Below are 22770 nucleotides of genomic sequence, written 5' to 3' on the forward strand. Positions count from 1 at the left end.
GCTGTGGACATGCTGCTGCTCGGCAGGCATGCATCCTCGGGCTCATGCTTAGTAGGAGTAAGCTAGAGTGTAGGTCCATGCCTTCTGACTAAGTTGGGGGTGGGGGGCGTATCAAAAGCCCGAAGTTCCTTTTACTTAAAGCTTACTCTGAAGTGAGAGGAAGAACTTTCTCATGGCTTCTGGAATGAAGGGGTAGTGGATTCCTAAAGCACTTGAAAAATACCATGATAAACAAAATATGTCTTCTGTGTTGGATTATGCTTGGAAAAACAGACTAGATGCATTATTATTTACTTCCACATCCTTTGTGGAAGAGAAGTGGCAACTAGATAATTGCTGGTGGTGTGTGTGTCACTAGCTAATAAGCACCTGTTTATGTAAACGACTTAGTGCCAACTTTTGAAAGGTGCTGAAACATTTTACTTAACATGTTCTTTAAGAGAAACATCTGTCAGATTGAATTCTTAATTTTTTACTTATAGCTTTCAAATATGTTTTATTGGCAACAAATTAAAACATTTAAACATCTTTATTGTAATGCCCTTCATTCTGAGAAACTAAAAAGACTTGTGGTCTGTTTTTCTAGTTCATGTCTCTTGTTCCAGAAAAGTGTTTGAGAGAAATGTCTGTATTCCTTTTACACATTGTAGCATACTGAGGGCGTTTTTTTTATACCTACTTGTTCAATGTTTTTAGTGGGTTTGTGTTGTGTGGTATGGGATTTTTTGTTGTTGTTGTTTTTGAGAAATTTTTCTAAATATGCTTCTTGAATAATAGTGATACCTAAACTGAATAACTCTTGAAAAAAATAACTCTTGAAAAAAATATCTTTTTCTTCAGGACTTACTGCTATGGAGAAGAAGCTGGCTGAATACAAGTGTAATACAAATGAAGCAATTCAGCTGAAACTAGGTAATGTCTCTTTAAATATTGTGGATTTGATTCTGGAATGTTTTAGTGTCTTCTTAAGAAACTTCCTTGTACTTAAATTCACTTAGGTTTTAATATGTACTTATTAATGTAAATACACAAGCCCATAGTCCCGTTTTGCAAAGACTACTACAATTCAAGTACCGCTAGCGAACTTTTGTCCTGTCTCCGCATAATGATGTCATCACCAATTTATTATCATGTTACTAGAGTGACTTGGAATTAGATTTTATCTTCTTTTCTTGAAGTATTCATTATGTTCTTTTCGTTTCCCTGCTCTAATCCTTATACTGTGTTCTTGAGTTGGGGCTTTTGCTACCCCTCTTCCTGTCCCTTGCCAGCATTTGGATTATACAATACGTTTTAAATTAAAATTGTTTAAGATCTGAATAGAAAAAAAAATCCATCTTTTGAGAACTGTTTATTGCTCTCTAACTGATGTTCCTTACTAGGACACTTAGAATACAGAGTTGCTGAACCCTTGGTGGACTTGTTTATATCTCAAACTTACATGCAGCAGTAATAACTGAAGAATAAGATATTCCAGCCTGTCAGCAATTTATTCTCTTGAGTAGTACAAAGCAGTAGTACAAGCACTGTTATCTTCTTAGTAAATTATAATGAACCTGTTAAGCACGTTACAGAGCTACTACTAGCAGTGTGTTCCGTATAGTTTAGTAGCATTTTTAATAGACAGTCACCTTTGGCCTGTGAGCCAAACTGTTATTTTAACCAAAATACTTATGTTTTCCTGCTGCTATAATGGTGAAGTATTTATCTTCCTCTTAAACATCATTTCAAATTATGGTTTTATGACTAGATGTAACTTTTTTTCTCTTCTACCTTTCTAAAACCAAATAAAGGAATGAGAGATAATGACATCTGAGTGAATTTTGTCTGGAAATCCGAGGAGATACTGTATCAGGTTTCGGGGAGACTGCTAGAGGGATTTTAATTAAGGTACCTGTTGGCCATGTCAGCTATACCTTTTAGCTTCCTTTTTGCTTTCACAGAATGTAGCAGTTCCACATACATGTTACGTTAAGAGAAAAGATGAGAAGACACAAAGTGGTACCATTTAAAAAAAAGGCAAAACAAAAAAAGTACACTCAATATATTTCTCACATGTATATAAAATCAATTGTCATACACGGCCCTCTTTAGGGTCCTAGTTTCTTCCATGATTACAGTTCAGAATTGCTTTTTGGGTTGGTTTTATTTGTTTATTTGTTTGTTTCTTTTGTTGTTGTTGTGTTGTTTGCTTTTAACACTGTTAATTTGCATTCACATCTGTTGCTCTCTGAATTAAACCTGAGAGGACAAGATCAACCATTCTTTTCTGAGAGGACCAAATTTGTCTTGTCCCTAGGACATTCCTCATTTGAATTTTTGTCTGAATAATTTCTTTCTCATTATTGGAAAAAACTTCATCTCCACTTCTACTTAGTTCAATATTCCATGTACTTTTTAAAAAAAAAGCTTTAAGAGCAATATTAACTCCTATATGATTGCATGCTCATGCACATTGAGCACATTCAACATGTAAAATGTGTAGCTGTTGTCTTGAGCTACTTGTGTCTTGTTACTGTGACTGAGCTATCACTGTAATGCGTAAGTTAGGAGTTATATCCCTTCCAATTGGAGGTAATAATTTTTAGCTGTAAATACACAGAGAATGTTTGGGAATCAAGTTTCTGTTCTAAAATTTTTTTTTGAAAATCCAACTTTAGTACTTTAATTTCATCCACTAATAAAAAATGGTATATTTTATAATGGAAGGACTGTTACAATCACTGTGGAGCAACTGCTGTAACACGTGGTGTAACAAGCATGAATAAAATGCTTGTTCAATAAGTTGCTGGGTTTGAGTAGATGCCATTGTAGCAAGTATTTTTTACATTACCAGAAAAGACCTTGTTTAATACTAGACTTTAGGGGAAACATAGTGTCAGTAAAAGAAAAAAATGTCAAAAATGACTGATTATTTTGGTAATATTGGTACAAGTACCAGTATTGTATTGATGCAGCTGTTTTGTATGTATCCATGCTGATTCTCCAAAACACAGAGAATGTTATCACATGAACATAAACGCACAAACATTTCTTTCCATTCATCGCTCCTTGAAATGCCCCCCCTACAGTGAAGTGTTCTCACCTGCGTGTAGGAGAAGAATGGCAAAATGAGAAGGCAACATTGATTACATGATCGATCTGGCTTATTGTGGGAATATCCAGCTGAGTGGTGTCCTCAGTGTTCCAGATGAAGTTAAAGGCAGTAACATTCAGGAGATAGGAAATATATAAATGTATACATCTGTGTAACCAGAATAAAACAGAGAAATGGAATGATTTGATCTCCTCAGATCAGATAACATGTATCCAAATTGCTCAAGATGTCTTTATTTCATTTGTATGTCAGCCTGATATATACAAGTTCATAATTGAAGTTGTCTGTAGTGGAGGAATGCATGAACATTTGACAGGGCATCTGGGGATAAACAAACTGAAGCTAATGACTTGGTCATGCTATTTCTTATTTTATATTTTTTCCTCCGCAGTTCGCTTTCCTGAGGATTTGGAGGATGACAACACAACATTTAATCCAGAGTATAGCCACCAAGTGTTTGGAGATGAGTAAGTTAAAGGATCGGGAGTCAAATTAATAGGTCTGGAAGGGGAAAGTTGCTTCCAAATTTTTAGAAAACAAGAAATCCTACTAGCCCACGGTAGTTTAAATAACATAACAATACTTCAGTTTTATGACCGTATAGTTAAACAATGGCCTTAGTGCCTAGCTCATAGAGTTTGAGCCTGTAGTTGTTTTATATGCTGTTTTAAGGTAGGTAAGCAGAGAATTAAATACCTGATTTTGCAGTCATAACTATTTAAGTGGGTGTTGTGCTTGTGGTATTTTTCTAAGATTAAGAGTTACCAATTCTTCCTAATAACTTTCACAGTAATGTGTATTAAAAAACCTCTATACCTAGCAACGGTAAATCAGTTTATTTTTTACTGTTACATGGGCGTTTTAGTAAATAAAATGGAAGATGTCAAGTGCTAGCTTAAGCTCGCCTCGTTGGCTGCTCTAGATCATTGAATGCTAACTACTGAATTCAGGAGTTTATTTTCTCTAATATGTACACTTGTTAACCAGTTAGACATGCAGGTGATACAGAAACTATAGAAAATCATAGTTTTCATTTGCTTTGGTTTTCCCAAGAACACTGACTTTCATTAGTATTGTAGGGGAGTTAGCTACTCTGGCCCTAGTGCTGAAGTGTCATTTAATATTTTCTGTAGAGTGGTATTTATTCAACAATATGGCCATAGTTTAGAAAACAACAAATGCAGGAGAAACTAAGGAAAATCCACATGCACATATCGGTGGAATTCTTAAAGTAATTTAGTTTCTTAATTTCCAGTTCTTTTTTAAAAGCATTCAGAGTACTCCAAGTAGATGAGCTGCTCATATTAATTGTAGTAAAATTTGTTTATACTTCTTCACATCTACTGTAGCTATCACTGAAAATAATTATACCTTTAATAGTGGGAGAACTCTTAGTCAATATAACTAGCAAATTTTTATTCTGGCACTTCAAATTTTAAATTATAAATGTGCTAGCATAAAAGAAAAATCTCAGTTAAAAAAAATAACTATGAATTAAAATAAAAAGTGAGGAACCAGTTTCTTTGTGAACATTTTCTGCAGCTCAGATATTTTGCCTGAAAACAAATTCTTTTTCCCCACAGTACAGTGCTTATATTGACATAACTCATGTTTTCAAAGTGTAAAAATACCGAAGAAGTCCACCGAAAATGCACTTATTACTATGACTAGTTATCTGTTCGTGTTTTATTGTGTAAATTGTGGCATAAGTTTTAATAAATATTATTTGTAATTAATAGAAGTAGATGTGAGTGAGTCACTCTAAACAACATAAATGCAGTATTAGTTATTTCAGGTATTTTCTTTCTTGAGCTGTCACAGTAAGGGCACAAGACACTGCCTTACTGAGTTCAGGAACATGTTCTATTTCTCCATTAGGGGAGCAAAATAGTACAAATAAATAGTGTAGTATGTTCTCTCTGTCTAAATAATGTACATCCAGTTTGATTCCTTTTTCCTGTTAGGAAGCTTAATATACCTCACTGGGAAAGATGATGTGGTCTTTTAAAGTGTATTAAAGGAATGCTTTGTGATTTGTTGTGCTTGGAGTTGATTGTTCTTTCTTTCCTCAGTGAAGTTGCTTTTGGCTACAAGGGACTGAAGATCCTCTTGTACTATATCGCTGGTAACCTGTCAACGCTCTTCCGCATCGAATATACATCTAAAGTTAATGAAAAATTTGACTGTGTGGAGGTAAAGACAGAACCAGACCTGCACTCAAAATATTATTGAGAAGGTTTAATTAGATTTAGTAATTGCCCACCGAAATGTGACTTACATTAAAAGCAAACAAACAAAACTTCCTTTCTTGCTAAGCTGAAAAAAAACTTCAACTTCATCCACATGTTTTCCCATTATTCATCTTTTGGCTGCAGTGCCATCAAAATTGCGTCAAACAGCACAGTCAAATGGGTGCTAGTGAGGTGCTAGTACCAAAGCCAGTTTCCACAAAACAATGTAATGGCTTAGCAAGTCTGTATTTTCATGTTAACTGTCTCCAGGAGGAGGACTAGCATTTGGTGGGTTTTATATTGAAATGAATTCAGTCAGAAGGAAAAGGAGGTTTCTGTGAAGGCCTCATGAGATAGGATGCTTGAGTGTATCTCTTTAAATAGCAATTGTGGAGAAGAAGTAACGTGGAAAAAAGATTAGAAACTTCTGGTTGGGTATCGTGTACTATACATCTTTATTAAACGCAGTAATAGTTACCTGCAGGATGTCCTGTTTGGTTTGGGAGTTTTGGTGTTGCTGTTTTGATTTTTTTACTTTTTTCTCTTTTTGCCTACAGGTTTTTGAAGCTTATAGGATACTTGTAGAAAAACTTTTTCCTTTTTTCTTCCTTCTGCCTCCTTGCTCTCGGAATATTTTTTGTGATAACCCTACAAAAGCTAAGTTAATCAGTCTTTCAGCCAGCTGAAGAAAGTTGAATGTAATTTAGAAATAGGAATAAAATACCTTCTTAACAATGTTTTCAATTGTTAAATGCTTGTATAAGTATCTGTACAGTGATTCAGAAAAGAAATCAGTTTTTCAGAGTGGTCTCTGCATTAAGAAAACATAATACCATCTGAGTTTACTTCATTGTAGGGAGAAAAAAACTAAGCTGATTTCTTTCCAAAAGAGCTATTGATGTGTTTATTGACAAATCTTCATAATACTCTGTAATGTGAAATGGCTATATACCTGCACTGACTTCAAATTACTCTGCCTGAGAAAAGCCTTTATTCTTTTTTTTGAAGTAAATGTCTTTGAAGTTGTATTTTCTGAGTTCCTAATTTCAAATTCATCTGAGTTTATTTAAATATTTTCAAGGAAATATCTATTGTAAAGAAAAAAACAACATTGGAAGGACTTTGTTAAATGAATTTTAAAGGTTTGCCCTTCCTTGTTCTGAAGTTGTATTGACATGTACTTAGTTCAACAGGCTAAGTGCCTGGACATGCCTGAAATACTTCTGAGACTAGGACAATGTATTCTATGAGCAACAGGTCATGCTATTCAATCTTTAGAAGGTTTTTAGAAATTAGGAAAAAAAAAAAAAGCCTTTTGGCAAAGTAGTAATCATATTAAAATCCAACACTCTAACCTTTCACCAATGGAATTTCAAAATCATGTCACAACAGGAATCCACACCATAACACCTTTTTACTTACAGCCTACCTATTTTCTGTACAAATGGTAAAGCCGCTTTACTTTTCTGGAGTAATAAGCAAGGTGAACAAGGTCTGTCTTGCTCTAAGTGCATCCTGCAACTTTTGGGTTTGATTGCTCAGAAATCTTGCTTCTTTCAGCCTCTGCTTCCTATGCTGAATTATTCCTCCAGTTGTTTAAGGATTGAGATGGGGACAAAAAAGATCATCAAGGATGATCCAGGGGCTGGAGCAGCTCTGCTATGAGGACAGGCTGCAGGAGCTGGGATTGTTCAGTCTGGAAAAGAGAAGACTTCGGGGGGACCTAATAGCTGCCTTCTATTACCTGAAGGGAACCTACAGGAAGGCTGGGGAGGGACTTTTTACAAGAGTGTCCACTGACAGGACAAGGGGAAATGGGTTTAAGTTGAAGGAGAATAGATTTAGGTTAGATCTTAGGAAGAAATTCTTCAGTACGAGGGTGGCAAGACTTTGGAATAAATTGCCCAGAGATGTGGCTGCCCCCTCCCTGGAGGTGTTCAAGGCCAAGTTGGATGGAGCCTTGAGTAGCCTGATCTAGTTGAGAGGCGTCCCTGCCCATGACAGGGAGGTTGGACTAGATGGTCTCTAAGGTCCCTTCCAGCCTAGGCCATTCTATGATTCTATGATAGAGGCTTCTGTGTACTTGCAAGAGTATTTATAGGTTTTAACTGAATTGGAAGAATGGTAGCTTACCCTGTGCTTCCCTTGGTATTACTAGCACTGTATATCCGAATAGGCTGCTCATGGCTATGTCTGAACCTAACTAGAAATAAAGATGGTGGTCATCAATTGTGTTCTGCATTTGTGTTTGCCGTTAGTTTAACCACCTTCAGACAGGAATGCGTTTTCAGAGATTGAAACAAGCTCTCATTACAGCAGGGTGCTAATTTAAATGCATATTAACATTTGCTTTATGAAGTTAACTGTGTGGTTTCTGATCTTAGCTCATTCAGGATAATCATACTAAGATGAGGACTATCTGCTATATGTGACAGGTAATCTTTGTGTGTGAATAGGTGACATTTAGGAAGGGACAGCAATTTCTGCTGTTGACATAACTGGTTACATGTGAGAAGGTAGTTTTAGTGCTCTGCAAAGTTATTCACAGCTTAGGGGGTTGTATCTAAATACCCACACAAGCCTGTTCAACAGCAGGTGGTTTTATTCTGTGATACGAAGTTTGCTTCCATTATTGCTAAAGCAGCTGCTACAGTTTCTACTAGACACTCACAGAAATATTTGTCCCAGTGCCACTGTTTTTTTCCTTCTCTTTTCAAGCATGAGATAAAAAGTAAAATCCTGAAATGTGAAGAGCCAGAACTCCAGCCATATTTGTGTATCTTAATCTCATCTTCCTAAATGTGGATCTAAACCATGTTAGTGGGGCAGGCTCAGCAAAGTATGATTGTGTTTTGGTCAGAAGTTGGCGCTTCGTTTGATGGAAATTAATGGAATTTATCCTTTGGATGGAGTTGATGCTTTTTCTAGTGTGATTAATGACAGTGTTAACCTTCAAATTGCTTGTTGCTTTGAGATTTGTAGCTGTTCAAGTATCTTATTTTTCATCTACATTTTATGATGTGGGGGAAAATATTTTACTAACCTCTGAAAAAGTCTTTACTATAAATGTATTTATCTTGTTTTGCAGCTGATCCAATACTTTTGCTCTGTGTGAAAGTTAAGGAAGAAGAGTAATTTTAATTTTGGAAATATTTTCTTTTTTGTAAAGTAATACTGCTGATCATTCCGTTGATCCCCACTGGAATACATGTAATTGTTAGAAAAATTCAACTTTCAAATAATACTTCTTCTGTAATTTTAAATTAAGTCACTTTGAAACAGTGTCTGCATGGTATACAAATGTTGTAACTGCCTGTTAGTACAAGAATCTCTATATTAAAATTACCCAGATTCAAATGCAATGTTCCAGGAGACACTGCCCACTTTAGTAGTCATAGTACAAATTGAGTTTAGTTACAAGCCTGTACCAAATCCCCATCACCACCTCACGTGATTCTGATTACGAAAGTAAATATGTTACAGGCAGTAAGTCCATGAACTCATAATCTCTTGGCTGGCTTCATTTGTGTTTTTGCACACCTCATGGTAAATGGCTTTGCCTGTGTTTACTGCATTAGTCAACTGGATTGTTTTTCTGAACAGAATCTTGTGTGTCATAGTGTGCATCTGTGCCACTTGGTAAGATGTGAGTGAGTGCCTTGCTCTAGGAAATGAACCTCTTGCTAGTATCAAATGCACAAGGGAAAGGCAATGAACAAATTTGGTAACTCCTTGGATTATGAGCACCTCAGAAGTGTTTGGGAAGTGCCTACTAAGTAATGGAGGTTTACATTAGAAAATATAGATATTACTGAAACATTAATATGCAGTTGATATTTCAAGATTCCAGTATTCCAGGACTTACTGACTGAAAATTGGATCACTTAAACTTATGCCAGGATTCAAATGGGATTCTGGGATTTCCTCTGTAAGAAAGGGAGATGCTGTTAACCCTAAAAATAACTGAAGAATACAGTTTCTTTTCTTAAGCTGTCAGGCCCCATGTCAAGGGGACAGAAGTTGTAGGAGGCAGGAGGTGGAAGTATGTTGTAGATATATACAACTGAGAAGGATTATGTGCTGCTTTATCTGTTAAACCTCTTTTTTTCATTATTTAATTCTTTTTAACTTGTGGAAAGCAAGATTTTTCTGCAGTGGCAGCCAGTGATGGATACATTATCTTGCATGCTTTCAGCACGTGGAAGTTTGTCTTCCTTCTTAGCGCTAATGAAGGGGAGCAAAATTACTTAAACATTATAATATTTCATGATGCATATTCATCCTTTGTAGGTGTTTTCTGCATAGTCTGAGCTATTGAACTGATGCTCAGAAGTATTATTATGTCTTTTTCAGATATATAAAGTGAACGTTACTACAGATTCATAGCTGTGGTTTCCTATAGTTTTGTTAGCAGTGCAGACTTAGGATCTGTGCAAACAATGCACTTGCACAGTTAAAAAAAAAAAGTCTTCCTGAAATGTATTCCATAAAAATACTTTTTCTTTATGTAATTAACTGATTTGGGAAAAAATGGCTGATTTTGTGTAGTGTGGTTAAAACAGTAAGTGTGAAGAAAATGTTTAATACTGCTTTAAGAAGAACAGCAAAGATCCCAATAAATGCATCTCCTTTGTTTTGAAAATGAAATTAGTGTGATAAAGATTGTAAGCATTTTAACTGGGTTCTTACACCAAGTATTGTGGAGCTGTATTTTAACTGCTTAATAGCTCCCTCTATGAATATAAATATAAATGTTGGTGGTACCGAACTATTAAGAATAAAACTTGTTTGTGCTGAACTACATCCATCTTTCTCTACACTAAAAATGTAACTGAATGATGAAGTGCTATTCATTTGCAGGTGCATTGCTTCTACTTAAGGGACTATGGTTGAAAGCACAGGACTTAGTAGCGTGTTGTATTAGCCTTTTGTAGTGTACTTTGTTCTAAGCATCTTAATTTCCCTGTTTTGAATGCTAAGTAGCAAGGGTCTTGGTTTTGAACTAATACCCATCATGCATGTAAACGGTGTGAAAGAGCTGCTTAGTAAGTTAACACAAAGTGTTCTTGTGTCAGTCCTTGTGGAAATAGATACAATACAAACATTACAGCTGAACTCACGGCAAACTCCATTAAGTAGAAACCTGGATTCATTGTCTGAGGGAAAGTTTGAATTGAATGTAAGCTCATTTTGTTGAATGTAATGTCAGGCTTTTAGGGGTTGTATTGAGGAGTATGGTTTTGTTAAGTTGAGACCAATTCATTAAGTTTTATTGCCTGGTGAGAAGCAGTAATACGTTATTGTGAAACTTCATCAAATATTCATGGTTAAAAAGAAGTAGTAAATGTATTCAATCAAGTGGTCTTTTGGGGGTCTGAAAGGGATTATGAAGTCTGCTCAGCTGATAGTCTCTAACTTTCACTTTGGTTATCTGAAAAGAGTAATTTTAATGTCTGAATTTAATTTTGGTGTTAGAATGTTTCGTCTCCCTCAGTATGTTGGACTACAGGTCAGATTTGTTGACAGTATTTTTATTATTTTATGTCAAACTTTGTTTTCAAAATGTTTTGTAATTAGATTGTGGGATGTTGCCTTCTGAGTTTGTAAAGTGTTTTGCAGCTGATCCTGTAGGCAGGCATTTCAAGCAGGGAGACATAAGAATGCAAGAGTGTGCTAGCTGTCACCTTCTTTTTTGGGAGCCACCATTTTTGATCTTTGTCACTTTTCTTCCATTTAGTTCTGCACCACCTAATACCTCTTGTAAGGTGCTTGTTTAGGAGTTCCACCAGGCTGTGTAGTATAGTCTTGGAGAATTGCTGACTGGAGAGTCTTCTGAGTATGCTGCACTTTCAGAATAGCTATCAACACCCTTAGATTTTACTTGAACAAATGTGGCAATCTGCAAACATAAAAGTGTTCATGAGCTTACACTGGTTTTTTTGATGCTCACAGTCACTGGTTTGTGACCTTGCTGGATCTTGTCAGTGCAGCTAATTTACTTGCTGGAAGGTCAACACTTTTTTTTTTTTTTTTTTAAATTACTGTCAGGCCATAGTATCTCTCTTATATTAATTTCTAATAGCACAATAGTGATATCAGTGCTCTATTTTTTCTAATCTTCCACTGATCCTGTCCCCTTTTGTAATCTTCAGGCAGATGATGTTGAAAGTAAAATTAGAGAAATCATTCCTCCTGGTTTTTGCACAAACACAGATGACTTTGTGTCTCTGTTGGAGAAGGAGGTCAACTTCAAGCCTTTTGGAATGCTGCTACACACATATTCTGTCCATAATGAGGAAGCTGGTGAAGATATAACATATCAGATATACAAGGTATGAATAAGAAGTTAACCTGCTTTTTTTTATTATTTTGCAGTACTGCGTTTTCATTAATATTTCAACTATAATATATAAATAGTGTAACTTTACCCGTTTATGAATAACTTGAAACATGCATTTTTATATTGAAGAATTTAGGTTTTGCATGTTATTTTCCTCTTACATCTGTGATAGACTTCACCTGACTTCTCCTGGCTTTTTCCCTAGGCTGACATGACATGTCCGGGCTTTCGAGAATATCATGAAAGGCTTCAGACGTTCTTGATGTGGTTTATTGAAACTGCTAGCTTTATTGATGTAGATGATGAAAGATGGAACTACTTTCTAGTGTAAGTACAGTTCTAAAGCAACGGTGGACCTTATTACCTCCACAAAGGCTGCATTTTAATTGTGGCTGGCCAATTATTGGAGCAGTATAATGATATTTTTCCCAGGAAAGAAAAACCATTGTTTATGAGGCTTGAGTTTTCCTCCATTATGCTTTGGGAAAGCTTGAGAATAGAGCTGAATTAAATGCTGTTGTCCGTTAGAGTCCTGAATGTAGGCTTAAACAGTAAAATGAGCTTTGCCTGTGTTTTCTTTTACTTGCCACCTATTCATCCTTATAATGGGCAAGTGCACTGAAGTGCTGTAAAGAGGCCTGATTTATCCAAGTTGCTGCACACCAATTAAGTGAATTGTACATTCAGAACATAGCAGGTGTACCCATTGGGCCCTCACAGAGTAGCTTGCTGACACTGAAAATTCAGTTGGAGAATGGAAAAGAAAATGGACACTGCATGGGAGCGCGACTGTAATTGACCTGCTTGGCTTTCTGTTTTATCTGCAGATTTGAGAAGTATAATAAGGATGGAGCTACGCTCTTTGCGACCGTAGGCTACATGACAGTCTATAATTACTATGTGTACCCAGACAAAACCCGGCCACGTGTAAGGTAATTGGCGGCGTAACTCGTGCCTTGCCTTTTATTTCAGAAGAGGGAACTGCTGAAGTTCCCAATACTTGTTTATAATGGTGTTGATTTGTTTAAAAAAATCCCTATTATTAGCTGGCTATGCACTGATTTATTTCATTGTTCCCTTCTAGAAGCGGAGGGAATCTCAAACAAGTTTTGAATATTTAGCAATTTTAAGACTCCAGTAAAAGTTATATTTTAGCATGAAGGTTGCTACACGAACTGTAATCTAAAATGAAATACCAGGTTTTTAAGCCTTTACGTTGCAATGTTTGCAAATGCCTGCATTTAAATTGAAAATGCGTTCCTTTGTCTGTAGCCAGATGCTGATCTTGCCACCATTCCAAGGAGAAGGCCATGGTGCTCAGCTGCTTGAAACAGTTCATAGATACTATATGTCTTCTCCTACAGTACTTGATATAACAGGTTTGTGTTAACTTTTTCACTTGGTTCCCCTGTTCAACAAGCAGCTTAGAGCATTCACAGGTTGTTAGCCTGCAAACTCGCTTCCATGTTCACTTGTCAGAATTAAATGGCCTTTTGAAGATTTAGCTTCAGCTCAGTTCAAGATTAATAGTACTCTGGTTTACAGAAGAACTGTATATATAATGTAGCTCCTTAAATCCTTTTCTTAGAGAACAGCACACCAGGAAAATTCAATCCCTAGCGTGAATGGATTACAAGCTAATTAGCCATTTTATTGTGAGATGCGCAGCTGAGTTTGCCAAGAGATCAAGCTTTGTCAAATTCCTTGTTCAACTTACTCCTGTTAGCCAAAACTCAAAATTGGAAGGACGAGGAACAAAACTAAGATAGCATATTAACGTTAGTTTGCGAGCCAAAATTTTAGACAGTAAAAAATCCACAGAGAATTTGTATTCCAGGAGCATGTATTGCTGGCTGAAGGTACCCATGGCATCAGAAGTGCGTACACAAATAACTAAAAATAAATGGAGGAAGTTGCAGAAAAGAAAAGTGTATGTGCATAAAAAGAATATAACAAAAATTGGCTACAAATGTGACATCTATCCTGTGGCTTCAAGTCTCATATAGGAAGAAATCCAGTTCAAACACGACTTGACCATTCAATTCTAGGTGCTATCTCAGATCTTCATCTTGGAAAGAGCTCCTCCATTCTAATTAAAATACAGTAGAACACTGGCTTTCATAATACATCGCTGCAGGATAATCCTAACATAAAGTAATCCACCTGATAATTTCAATCCAACTCATGGGAACCTGAGGTAGTATAACTTTGTTTATGCAACAGGAAATTATGTCCATCATGCATTTACTTTTTGCTTTTAATAGTACAAAGCTTTATGTAGCTTTTATAGCTGAGGATAAAACAGTCTTATGACTTATGCAGTACCATGCTATCACATGTTCGTGGCATAGTGCCTTAAACACAGGTTTGTAGCAAACAGTAAAGGTGCGCTAAATTAGTAACTTCTTGGAATAAAGCGGGAGAAAGCTTGCAATATTCTACATGGCACTCAAGTTACAGAAATTAAGTCTTTAAAAAAACATTGTCATTTTTGATGGAGAAAATCAGGCTGGAAAATCTTGATACTTAGTTACGTAACATCTGAAATTGTGAACTAAATCCTTTTCACTTTTGTGAAAAGAAGAAATTAAGGTCTACTTAACCTCTTTGAGAGAGCTAACACTTTAAAAAGATGACTTTAGCTTCACGTTTACAACAAACATTTTTTTCTGCTTATAACTTCTCATCCTAACTGACACAAGTAAAATGTGGATGCAGATGGCGCTTCCTGTACAGAAACTGTCTTAACTAATCTGAGCAAAAAGGAATTAATTAACAGCTTCTCCAGTCTCTTTTGCAGAACAAGTGTGGTAAGACTTGCCATAGAATATTAGGCCACTTGTGCATAAAACATTAACTTACACGATCATCATAAGAATTCTGCAATCCAAAAAATAAATTAGCAGTCATGCAGTGCTGCATATATGCAGCAAAACCTTCTATCCCAGTCTTACTTCTTGGTAACTTGTTACCTTTTGATAGTCCCTAATCTGCAAATTCCAACCATTTACCGTGGTCCTCAACACTAAAGAAAAACACAGTTGGGATCTAAGCTATCTAGCCATAAATTCCCCAATACTAACCCATGGAGAACTGAGTTTGGAGAGGGAACATGACCCTGCTGCTTACTTAGTATAAGTTTGTATTTAAGGAAGAAATGTATTCACAATGTTGTAAGCATTTTCCTTCCACATAGTTCCCAAGTGGGAGCAAAGTTGTCTATGGGACTGTGTTGATGTTCTCTGAAGCCAGTTCTCAAACTTGGTGTGTTTTCTAAAGCAATATATACACAAAATATTAGAAGTTTTTCTTTCTGCAAGCTCTTTAATATCTGATGCCAAAGATCTAGAATTCTGATAGCAATACTTAAAATTTTTATACTGGATGAACACTGTGTCTGATTTTGTTTTCCATAGTTCTTTGTCGTTACATACCAGAGGTGAGGAAACAAATAATGCTGATATCAACTATGTGTTGTTTTTTGGTTTTATTTTTCCGTCTTTCTAGCTGAAGATCCATCTGAAAACTATGTGAAGCTAAGAGACTTTGTTCTTGTAAAGCTCTGTCAAGATTTGCTTTGCTTTTCTCCGGGAAAGCTAATGCAAGGTTTCAGTCAAGAAATGGTGACAGAAGCTCAACAAAAACTGAAAATAAATAAGGTATGAATTCAGAACAGTTGTAGGTGGGCACATTCTTGTCAAACTAGGAGAGTAACAGTTCAAACATTTACACACTCTGGTTTATTTCAATGAATTTTTAAGATGCGTTTGGAAGAGAGACATCTAGCTCATGGTTTTAGATAAATACTGGTTTTACCTACTAATTCTCTTGATGTCATAGAATTTAACATGGTTTCCACTTCTTTCAAGTGTATTTGTGCAAATGATAAGTGTTTTGGGAATTCAGAACACTAAAGTAGCAGACAACTGCTACTAAGGCAGCTCTGAACACTCAGAGAACTAAACAGTTAAAGTCTAACAATTAAATTTGCTGGTTGTCTCAGTAAGTAATTAAACTCATTAGTAAGTATGATAGTGAAAAAGCAGAGCTGCTTAATTAAAAATGTATTTGACTGTGATTTAATGAGAGCTTAGAGGCTTGAGGCATGGGGGCTGTGAAGCTATATTCAAATGTGTTCATGAAAATGGTATAGCTTGCAGGCTTCTATGTCTGATACCTTAAACCTTGAAAGAATAAATAAGCTCAGTTTGGGTTTTTTTCAGCAGTATCTAAACATGTGCTAGTGTAGCCAATAAACCTTTTTTTTGTTTGTTTTGTTCTGTTCAGCGAAGTAATACTTGGTCTTAAATTCTCTTTTCATACAAATGCAACAGTTAAAAAAAAAACAAGTCTTGCTACTGTATTTCTTCCCAGATGTGATACTAAGCTGATCCTGATTCCAAAAGCACTTGAGTTTTTCCAGGTATATGGAGATTATTAAAATTTACGAAGTAGATACTGTCTAGTAAAATATTGTTTTGTGTCACTAGTTCAGATCTTTCAGTTCCGTGAAGTATTTTTGGCCTCTGGCTTCTGGACTTTCTGCTGCTCATTTACAGCAGGTCCCTGAAGCACGTCTACAGCTGGTGCAACACTCTGAGAGATCAGACACTGGCTGTGTGGAAGAAAGGGGTTTTAAAATAAAAACAAGACCCACCAGAGGAAAGGATATATTTGACAGAGGCTTTGTCCATGCTGCTGACTGTCTTCCAATAACCTGAGGAACTACTCTTTTAATATTTCAATATTTCTTCATTTTGAGTTCTATTGGGTGACCTCTTTATTCAGATGTTTTTTATTATCCTTTCTATTCATTAGCAACACACAAGACGAGTTTATGAAATTCTCCGATTGCGTGCAACAGATATGGGTGATGCAGAACAGTCCCGAAGCTATCGGTTGGACATTAAAAGAAGACTCATTGGCCCCTATAAGGTGTATATAACTTAAGTATCATGTAATACTTACTTCAAAGCTAATTATACTTGATTTTACTTTCATTTCCATAAATGTAGTTGATACCAATTATGTTGCCAATCAATTACTATTAGTTATGCAGTGTTCAACTGACACATATACAGATGCAGAGAACATCCATACACTGCAGTGCCGAAGATCCTGTATTTGGTTCCTGACTGTTTCCTCCCTAATTCCAGCAAGAAGCCACTACTAGGCTTATGCTGTCTAGCTACAACTGCCATTATGCCCAGATAGGCTTAAGGGGAAAAAATGTCAATTTCTTGAAAAACTTAAAAGTATCTTAAAAGGGCAAGCCACAGATTTGGAGAGATAAGTACTGTAGTAAGCTTATGCTTTAGATTCCTATTCTGCTTGTTAGCTAGGTCATAACATCTTGCTAGAAATACTCGAGCCTTGTCCACACAAAACTCCCCACAGATAGAAGATAAAATAATTTCAGCCATAAACTTCAAGCAAATACTAAACTTCGTACAAAGTAATTTTTCTTGGTTCCTATTAAGTATACCTCTCAATCTTTAATATTTTTGGCCTATGTTGCATAAACTGACCCTCTGAGATACAGATTTAAAAAAATATATCCTAGCTGCTCATGGCATCAAGATTTGTATTTCCAGTCAAAAGGCCACAAATAAATGGAGGTTTATTGCTATAACTAGTATGCAGCAAAACTTTAATTGTACTGATGTTGGACTTAAGATGCAGAAATGAGAACGCAGCACCGTTAAATACTTGCCTAATCTAGAGAACATGCCATGTCATGCTGAGTGGCAGGACCTTAATCAAAACACTTCCTTTCATGCGTGTCTGGTCTCATTTGCTGGATTTCCCTCCGTGTGTGCCAACAGGGCTGTTACGTGGTTTCAACTCATTTACTCAGCACTGAAGCCCTATGGGGAAAATCCAAAATTCCATAAGCAACTTCAGTTCTAGTGCTTTTAGCAGTTGTTTCCACATCAGGCTTTGCATGCAGTAAATCCATTAATAGTGGGTGGATTATGTATTGCTAGATGTACAACATTGCTACTTCAAAATATTGCATTTTTATTTTTTCAGTTATTTCAGTAAGGATTCAAAAGAATCCTTAAACCAGCCTGCACACTTTCCCTGATTTTAAGTTGCATGTTTTGAAATACAGCAATCTTACTTATGGTAGTTGTGCCTCATTTTAAAGAATATTTCCAATAAATTCTAGTCATGGTGCTGTTTTCAAAAACTTCTCAGAACTGCCATTAGGCTAACTATTTATATAGTCATTTGAACAGGGAGAGAACGAAATTTTAATAAAGGATTGGGAATATTGCTGTGTACTCTAATGCTGCTATCAATTTTTTTTTATATACAGCACTTGACAATGTCATTTGAACAGCACTATACAGAAGTACAATAATTCTAAATTGCCAGTACCTTAATTTAGTAAAAATAGTATTGCATCTTAAAGCTATTTCCTGGCTAAGCAGAAATAAAACTGTATCCAGAAACTCCAGATGAAAAAAACTAATAAATCTATTCTCCTTGAAGTCTGCATTAGCAAGGAGGTTGTTGTTTTAAAGTACTGAGATTTTTCTGTATATGGCACCACTGGATTGGAGTGACTGCAGCCAACTATCTTGCTCTCCGTATAAGTAATACTAATACAGGAATCTTAGTGAACTGGGCATCACTGTAGGGTAGTTCAAAGGATGAGCAGCTTGTGAAACTTCAGTTTCACTGTGGCTTCTCCATTTCTGAAGAACTGCTTTTTATGCTCATTAGTGTATTGTGGTGGCAGACTCATCTCCTTGATCATGTCTTTGTTCTTCATGTCATCCCTTTTGGATGTAAACACCACTGCTGTGCTGTTTTTCTTAATCATATTATTTTGGTTTGGTATGCTACTTGAACAGAATATACTTTTTTTGCTGAGTCTCATAACTTGCTCCCAAAGAATCCTCTCAGAACTGCCCAGGTAAAATGTCACTGAGTGCAGGTTTCAGAGTTTTGTGTACCTGGGTATGCTGGTAGTATATTTGGAGGGAATTGGATGCTGAAGCAGCTGTTGTCTGAAATATGCGGTGGGAGTTTGCTTTTTACCTGCAATCTGGAACTTGGAGATGGCCCACCACTACAGTATCTGATGCAATGGGTGTTTAAAAGCTGACACTTTTTTTAAATCTAATATTTATAATTTTAAGAGATACTCCTGTTAATTAAGCAGACTTTGAATTAATTCTAGATTAAGGAATTTTTAGGTTTTCTACTGACAGAAGCTTGCTCAGAAGCTACTAATCTCTATTGTCACTTGGACAACTCATCACATGTTTTGAATATCTTGTCAAGGGTTAGGTCTGGTTAGCTCAAACTGGACAGTATCTTAGATATTTTTGACTAGACAGAGCTCATGTGAATCTTAGATTTTAATGGCTATGCTGCTTTTTGACATGCTTTCTACAAGGAAATGTTTCTTGGTTATTGGCTAAAAATGTTCCTGAACATTTTTATCAGGGCTCTGATACAGAACCTCCTTTTCTGTACAGAGCTTTGCCTATCTATGGAATCTGTGGGAGATAATAAAAGTTTTTCTGATCTTACTCATTCACAGTTTACTGTGGTCTCCACTACTTCCTCCTCACGCTCGGGATCAGTCATAGAAATAAAAAAACCCTTTCCTCTGAGAGATAAATATAAGATTAGAGTGCAGAAGGGCTTTGATTTTGAGACTGCTGGTAGAAGTAGTACTGATTGGGAAAACCCATTTTTTTTCAACAGACTCTGTGATTCAAAAGGCGTTGCAAAGATTTAGTCATAAGATCCCAGACATACACAGTGCTTTTTATTGAAGTGGTAAACACGTTCTGCTTTTACAAAGCAAGGGGAGACTGAAGAATGGAAAGCAACTAAGGAAATGAGCAATTCAGAAATAGATATCAGCTTATAAAAGTATGTTTGGGGAAAGGAAATACACAAGTATTTTGTGGTGTTTTTAAGAAATAAGTAAAGATATATGTGACACAGCAAGGGGCACCCCTCATCTTGCTGTACAAATATGCTTATGCTTGTAAATAATCTTACTGCATTTTACTGCTATTACTTCTAATCCTTGGTAACTTTTGAATAGCTTGTAAAAATCTGAAATGTTTTTTATATACAGGAGGCTTAAAATTAGTTTTTTATAGTTATGGGGAAATCATCTGGCAGTGTTTAATGTCGTAATAGAAATAAATATTCTGGTAAATTTTTTACAATCTGGTTTTTCATGCTATACATCTTCAGCAGAAGTATCGTTAGACCTAATCTGTTTGGTTAAGGAAAAAAATTATTTTCACGTAACTGCTTCATTGATAATACAGAACTATGAGCCTTTAACAGAAAAGATGTGCTAATCAAACACGGTTACTGCTTTTCTTAGTATTAGGGACATCTTAAAGAACTTAGATACTGAAGTTGAATAAATTTAATGCAATACCATGTTCTCAATGATTATTGATTGTGTTCAAACTGTTATTTGTTTGATTGCTTAGAAAAAGCAGAGAGAACTTGCCAAGATGAGGAGATGTCTAAGACCAGAGGAGCTGACGAATCAATTGAACCAAATAGACCTAAACATGCAACACGAACAGTTAGAAGAGAGCTTCCAACAACTTGTTTCAGATTATCGAAGAGTCTTAGAACGACTTGCACAAGCATGAGCATCCTGCCTGTACAGGAAACTTGCGGTGTTGTAAAGCACATCCTTGACTACCACTTAACTGCAAAAAATCTCATGTGACGTTTTAATCACATTAAAGGTGACTTGTGTTTCTGTGCATTTTGAATATTTTCTATTTTTGTGGTGTAGATTTTTAAATGTTGTACTTTTAGGTTCGAGGGCACTTATTGCAGAAATAAATGATGTAGATTCTCAGATATAGTATCACTTCAATTGTATGAATTTTTTTTTTCCTTCTGTTTTGCCTCAAGATTTAATAATAGATAGCTGAATAGCAAGTTAATACATAAATCTAAGCAATATAAGTATTGCATCTCTCTACAATTGCTCCTAACTTCATCCTCCTCAGGCTGTTGTACTTGGATCCTGTTGTACTGTGTAGCACCTCTTCAGTGCATTGTCTTGTGAGCAGGTTGCAGGACTGGTTCTGCGGTCAGGCCGGTGTGCTTCCTGAGGAAAGGCCCTTTATCCTTTCTGAAAAGTGGATCCTGTTCCTGTAAGCTACCAGACCTGTTCTGCTTCAGCCTCTGAAGGGCCTTGAGCATATTCTTTTTCAGCTCCCTAAATTTTCAGGTTCATAATTTCAGGTAAATACCTCACAGTTGGGGAAACAGCCAAGACTTTAAGGACTCCAAAGACACTTCTAGTGTAAGAAACCTACAAATCTGCAGGAAGAAAGTGCCTTTATGTAGTTACTTGCCTCTATTCTGCTGTTACTTCTCAAGACTTGTGGTTAGTTCTTAAGTATCTTGGCTCTCCTACCTCAGAGGAATAAATTGGAATATCTTTTCTTGTAGTTCAGTCTTTAAACTGATTTGTCTTGGCCTGTAATCAAGAGGACTTAACCTGAATAAGTATCATTGAAATTTATTAACCATGTTTCATGATCCTAATGGAATTCAGGTCCAGCTTTCAGAACTGGTATTTGTAGATTGACAGTTCTCTACTACCATTTGATAAGATACGGGGGAAACGTATGGTTTTGAAATGTTTAAACCCTGTGGACTTTTTTATTTTCTACTACATTTTCTTTTAGAAATTTTAATTCTTGTGGCTAGGATATCTGGTCTGTATATGTCATTCATCTTCTCTAGTATCCAAATCTATTGTGCTCGTTAATAGTAATTTTTAACAGAACTCTCCTGATAGTAGTAAGCCTGTGAAGGTAAGTTGTGGGATTTGGGGGTCTAGGGTGCAGCTTCTTGGTTGGGTGGGTTTAGTTTCTTACTGAACATGTTCACATGTTGGTGATAAGCCAGAAGAGGAAAACCTGAACTGAGGAACTAATCTTAAGATTAGTGTCTGCATAAAGGTTCAGGATATTTCTTGTGCTTCTGGAGAAGTCTCCACTAACACTGCCTGAGCTTTTACATTACTAAGGCTGAAGCTGCGCATGAAGAAGCTTGAGCCTTTTAAGAGGATGTAGGACTGACAAGAAAAACACTGTCCAATGGGCTGTTTGCCCTCTTGGAAAGATTTAACATGGTTTTCTTCCTCATAAGTTATTTTTCTTGGTGCAAGACCTGACGTGTAAAGGAAGAAGAGGTGAGTCTGCTCTTGCTCCCAGGTTATATGGATGTCCCAGAAGGGCTGAGAAGTATCATGAAATGTAGGCTTGATGCTAGAGGTGGTGGAGGTTGCCATACTCAGTTGATGGCAAGGGATGGGTGTGAAGGACAAAGGACAAAATCACTTTCCTTAAATAGTGAAACTTCTCTCACACAATGATTAGGGAAGGTTGATCTTCTCATGTCTTACAGGATACTTTTCTTTCCTTTTTATGTTAACAGTATTGAAAGAGATAAGCTAGTGCTTTCAGTCCCCTTAGTACTGAAGGTGCAGTCTTAAGCTGAGCATGATTTCTTAGTCCATTATGGTTCTGAGCTGTCAGGATGTGCCCATGGATGACCTGGTTCAGAGGAACTATTTTGTTACTAATTCTTGGCACCAACAATATGATTAAACAGCCTTATGGAGATCTGGAAACTTTGAATCCTGCCTCAGATGACATTTTCAGCACTGCTGCTAGGAAAGACCATGTGAGTACTCTCTAGTCCATTAGAGTAAATTAAGGCAATTATCTGAAATGCCCCTCAATAGCAAATTAAAGTAGCCCTGCTGACTTTGCCTGAAGTGGTCTAAGAAGTGTCTGAACTATCCTTTCCCTTGGCAGAGAGAAAGGTGATAACCTCTCATACAGCAGCTAGAAAACAGTTGTAGTTCTACTGACACTACTATTTGGGGACCATATGCTGGCTTAGTTTGGTGGGCTTCTGGGGTCAGTCTTTTTGAGCTGATGTTTTAGAGAGCAAGCATCAGTGGTAATGGTGAGGAAGTACTCAGGTTTCAGTGGGTGTGACTATCAGAGTCCTAGCTTTCTGGCTTCCCAGTCTGGATATTTTGTTTCATAGTTTTCATCAGGGTAACAAATTTCACC

At 36.4% G+C, this 22770-nt stretch overlaps 1 protein-coding gene across 1 annotated transcript; it reads left to right on the forward strand.

Moving 5' to 3' along the window:
- The first annotated feature begins 845 nt into the window (after positions 1–845).
- HAT1 (histone acetyltransferase 1) lies at positions 846–20532 on the forward strand. Its single transcript, XM_009877345.1, has 10 exons — positions 846–912; positions 3489–3564; positions 5170–5290; positions 11481–11660; positions 11874–11995; positions 12496–12600; positions 12941–13047; positions 15176–15327; positions 16487–16603; positions 20146–20532. The coding sequence occupies exons 1-10, from the start codon at positions 852–854 to the stop codon at positions 20311–20313; spliced, it is 1209 nt and encodes a 402-aa protein (XP_009875647.1). The 5' UTR covers positions 846–851; the 3' UTR covers positions 20314–20532.
- The last annotated feature ends 2238 nt before the right edge of the window (positions 20533–22770 follow it).

Source organism: Apaloderma vittatum, unplaced genomic scaffold (genome assembly GCF_000703405.1).
Source record: "Apaloderma vittatum isolate BGI_N311 unplaced genomic scaffold, ASM70340v1 scaffold31459, whole genome shotgun sequence".
Lineage (NCBI taxonomy): Eukaryota > Metazoa > Chordata > Aves > Trogoniformes > Trogonidae > Apaloderma > Apaloderma vittatum.

What these genes read in the sequence shown, in the direction of transcription:
- HAT1 (XM_009877345.1), top strand. Translation starts at nt 852, where the DNA reads ATGGAGAAGAAGCTGGCTGAATACAAGTGTAATACAAATGAAGCAATT. An exon ending in AGATGGAACTACTTTCTAGT is followed by an intron (nt 11,996 to 12,495) that starts GTAAGTACAGTT and finishes TTTTATCTGCAG; the next exon opens with ATTTGAGAAGTATAATAAGG. An exon ending in AAAAACTGAAAATAAATAAG is followed by an intron (nt 15,328 to 16,486) that starts GTATGAATTCAG and finishes TCTATTCATTAG; the next exon opens with CAACACACAAGACGAGTTTA.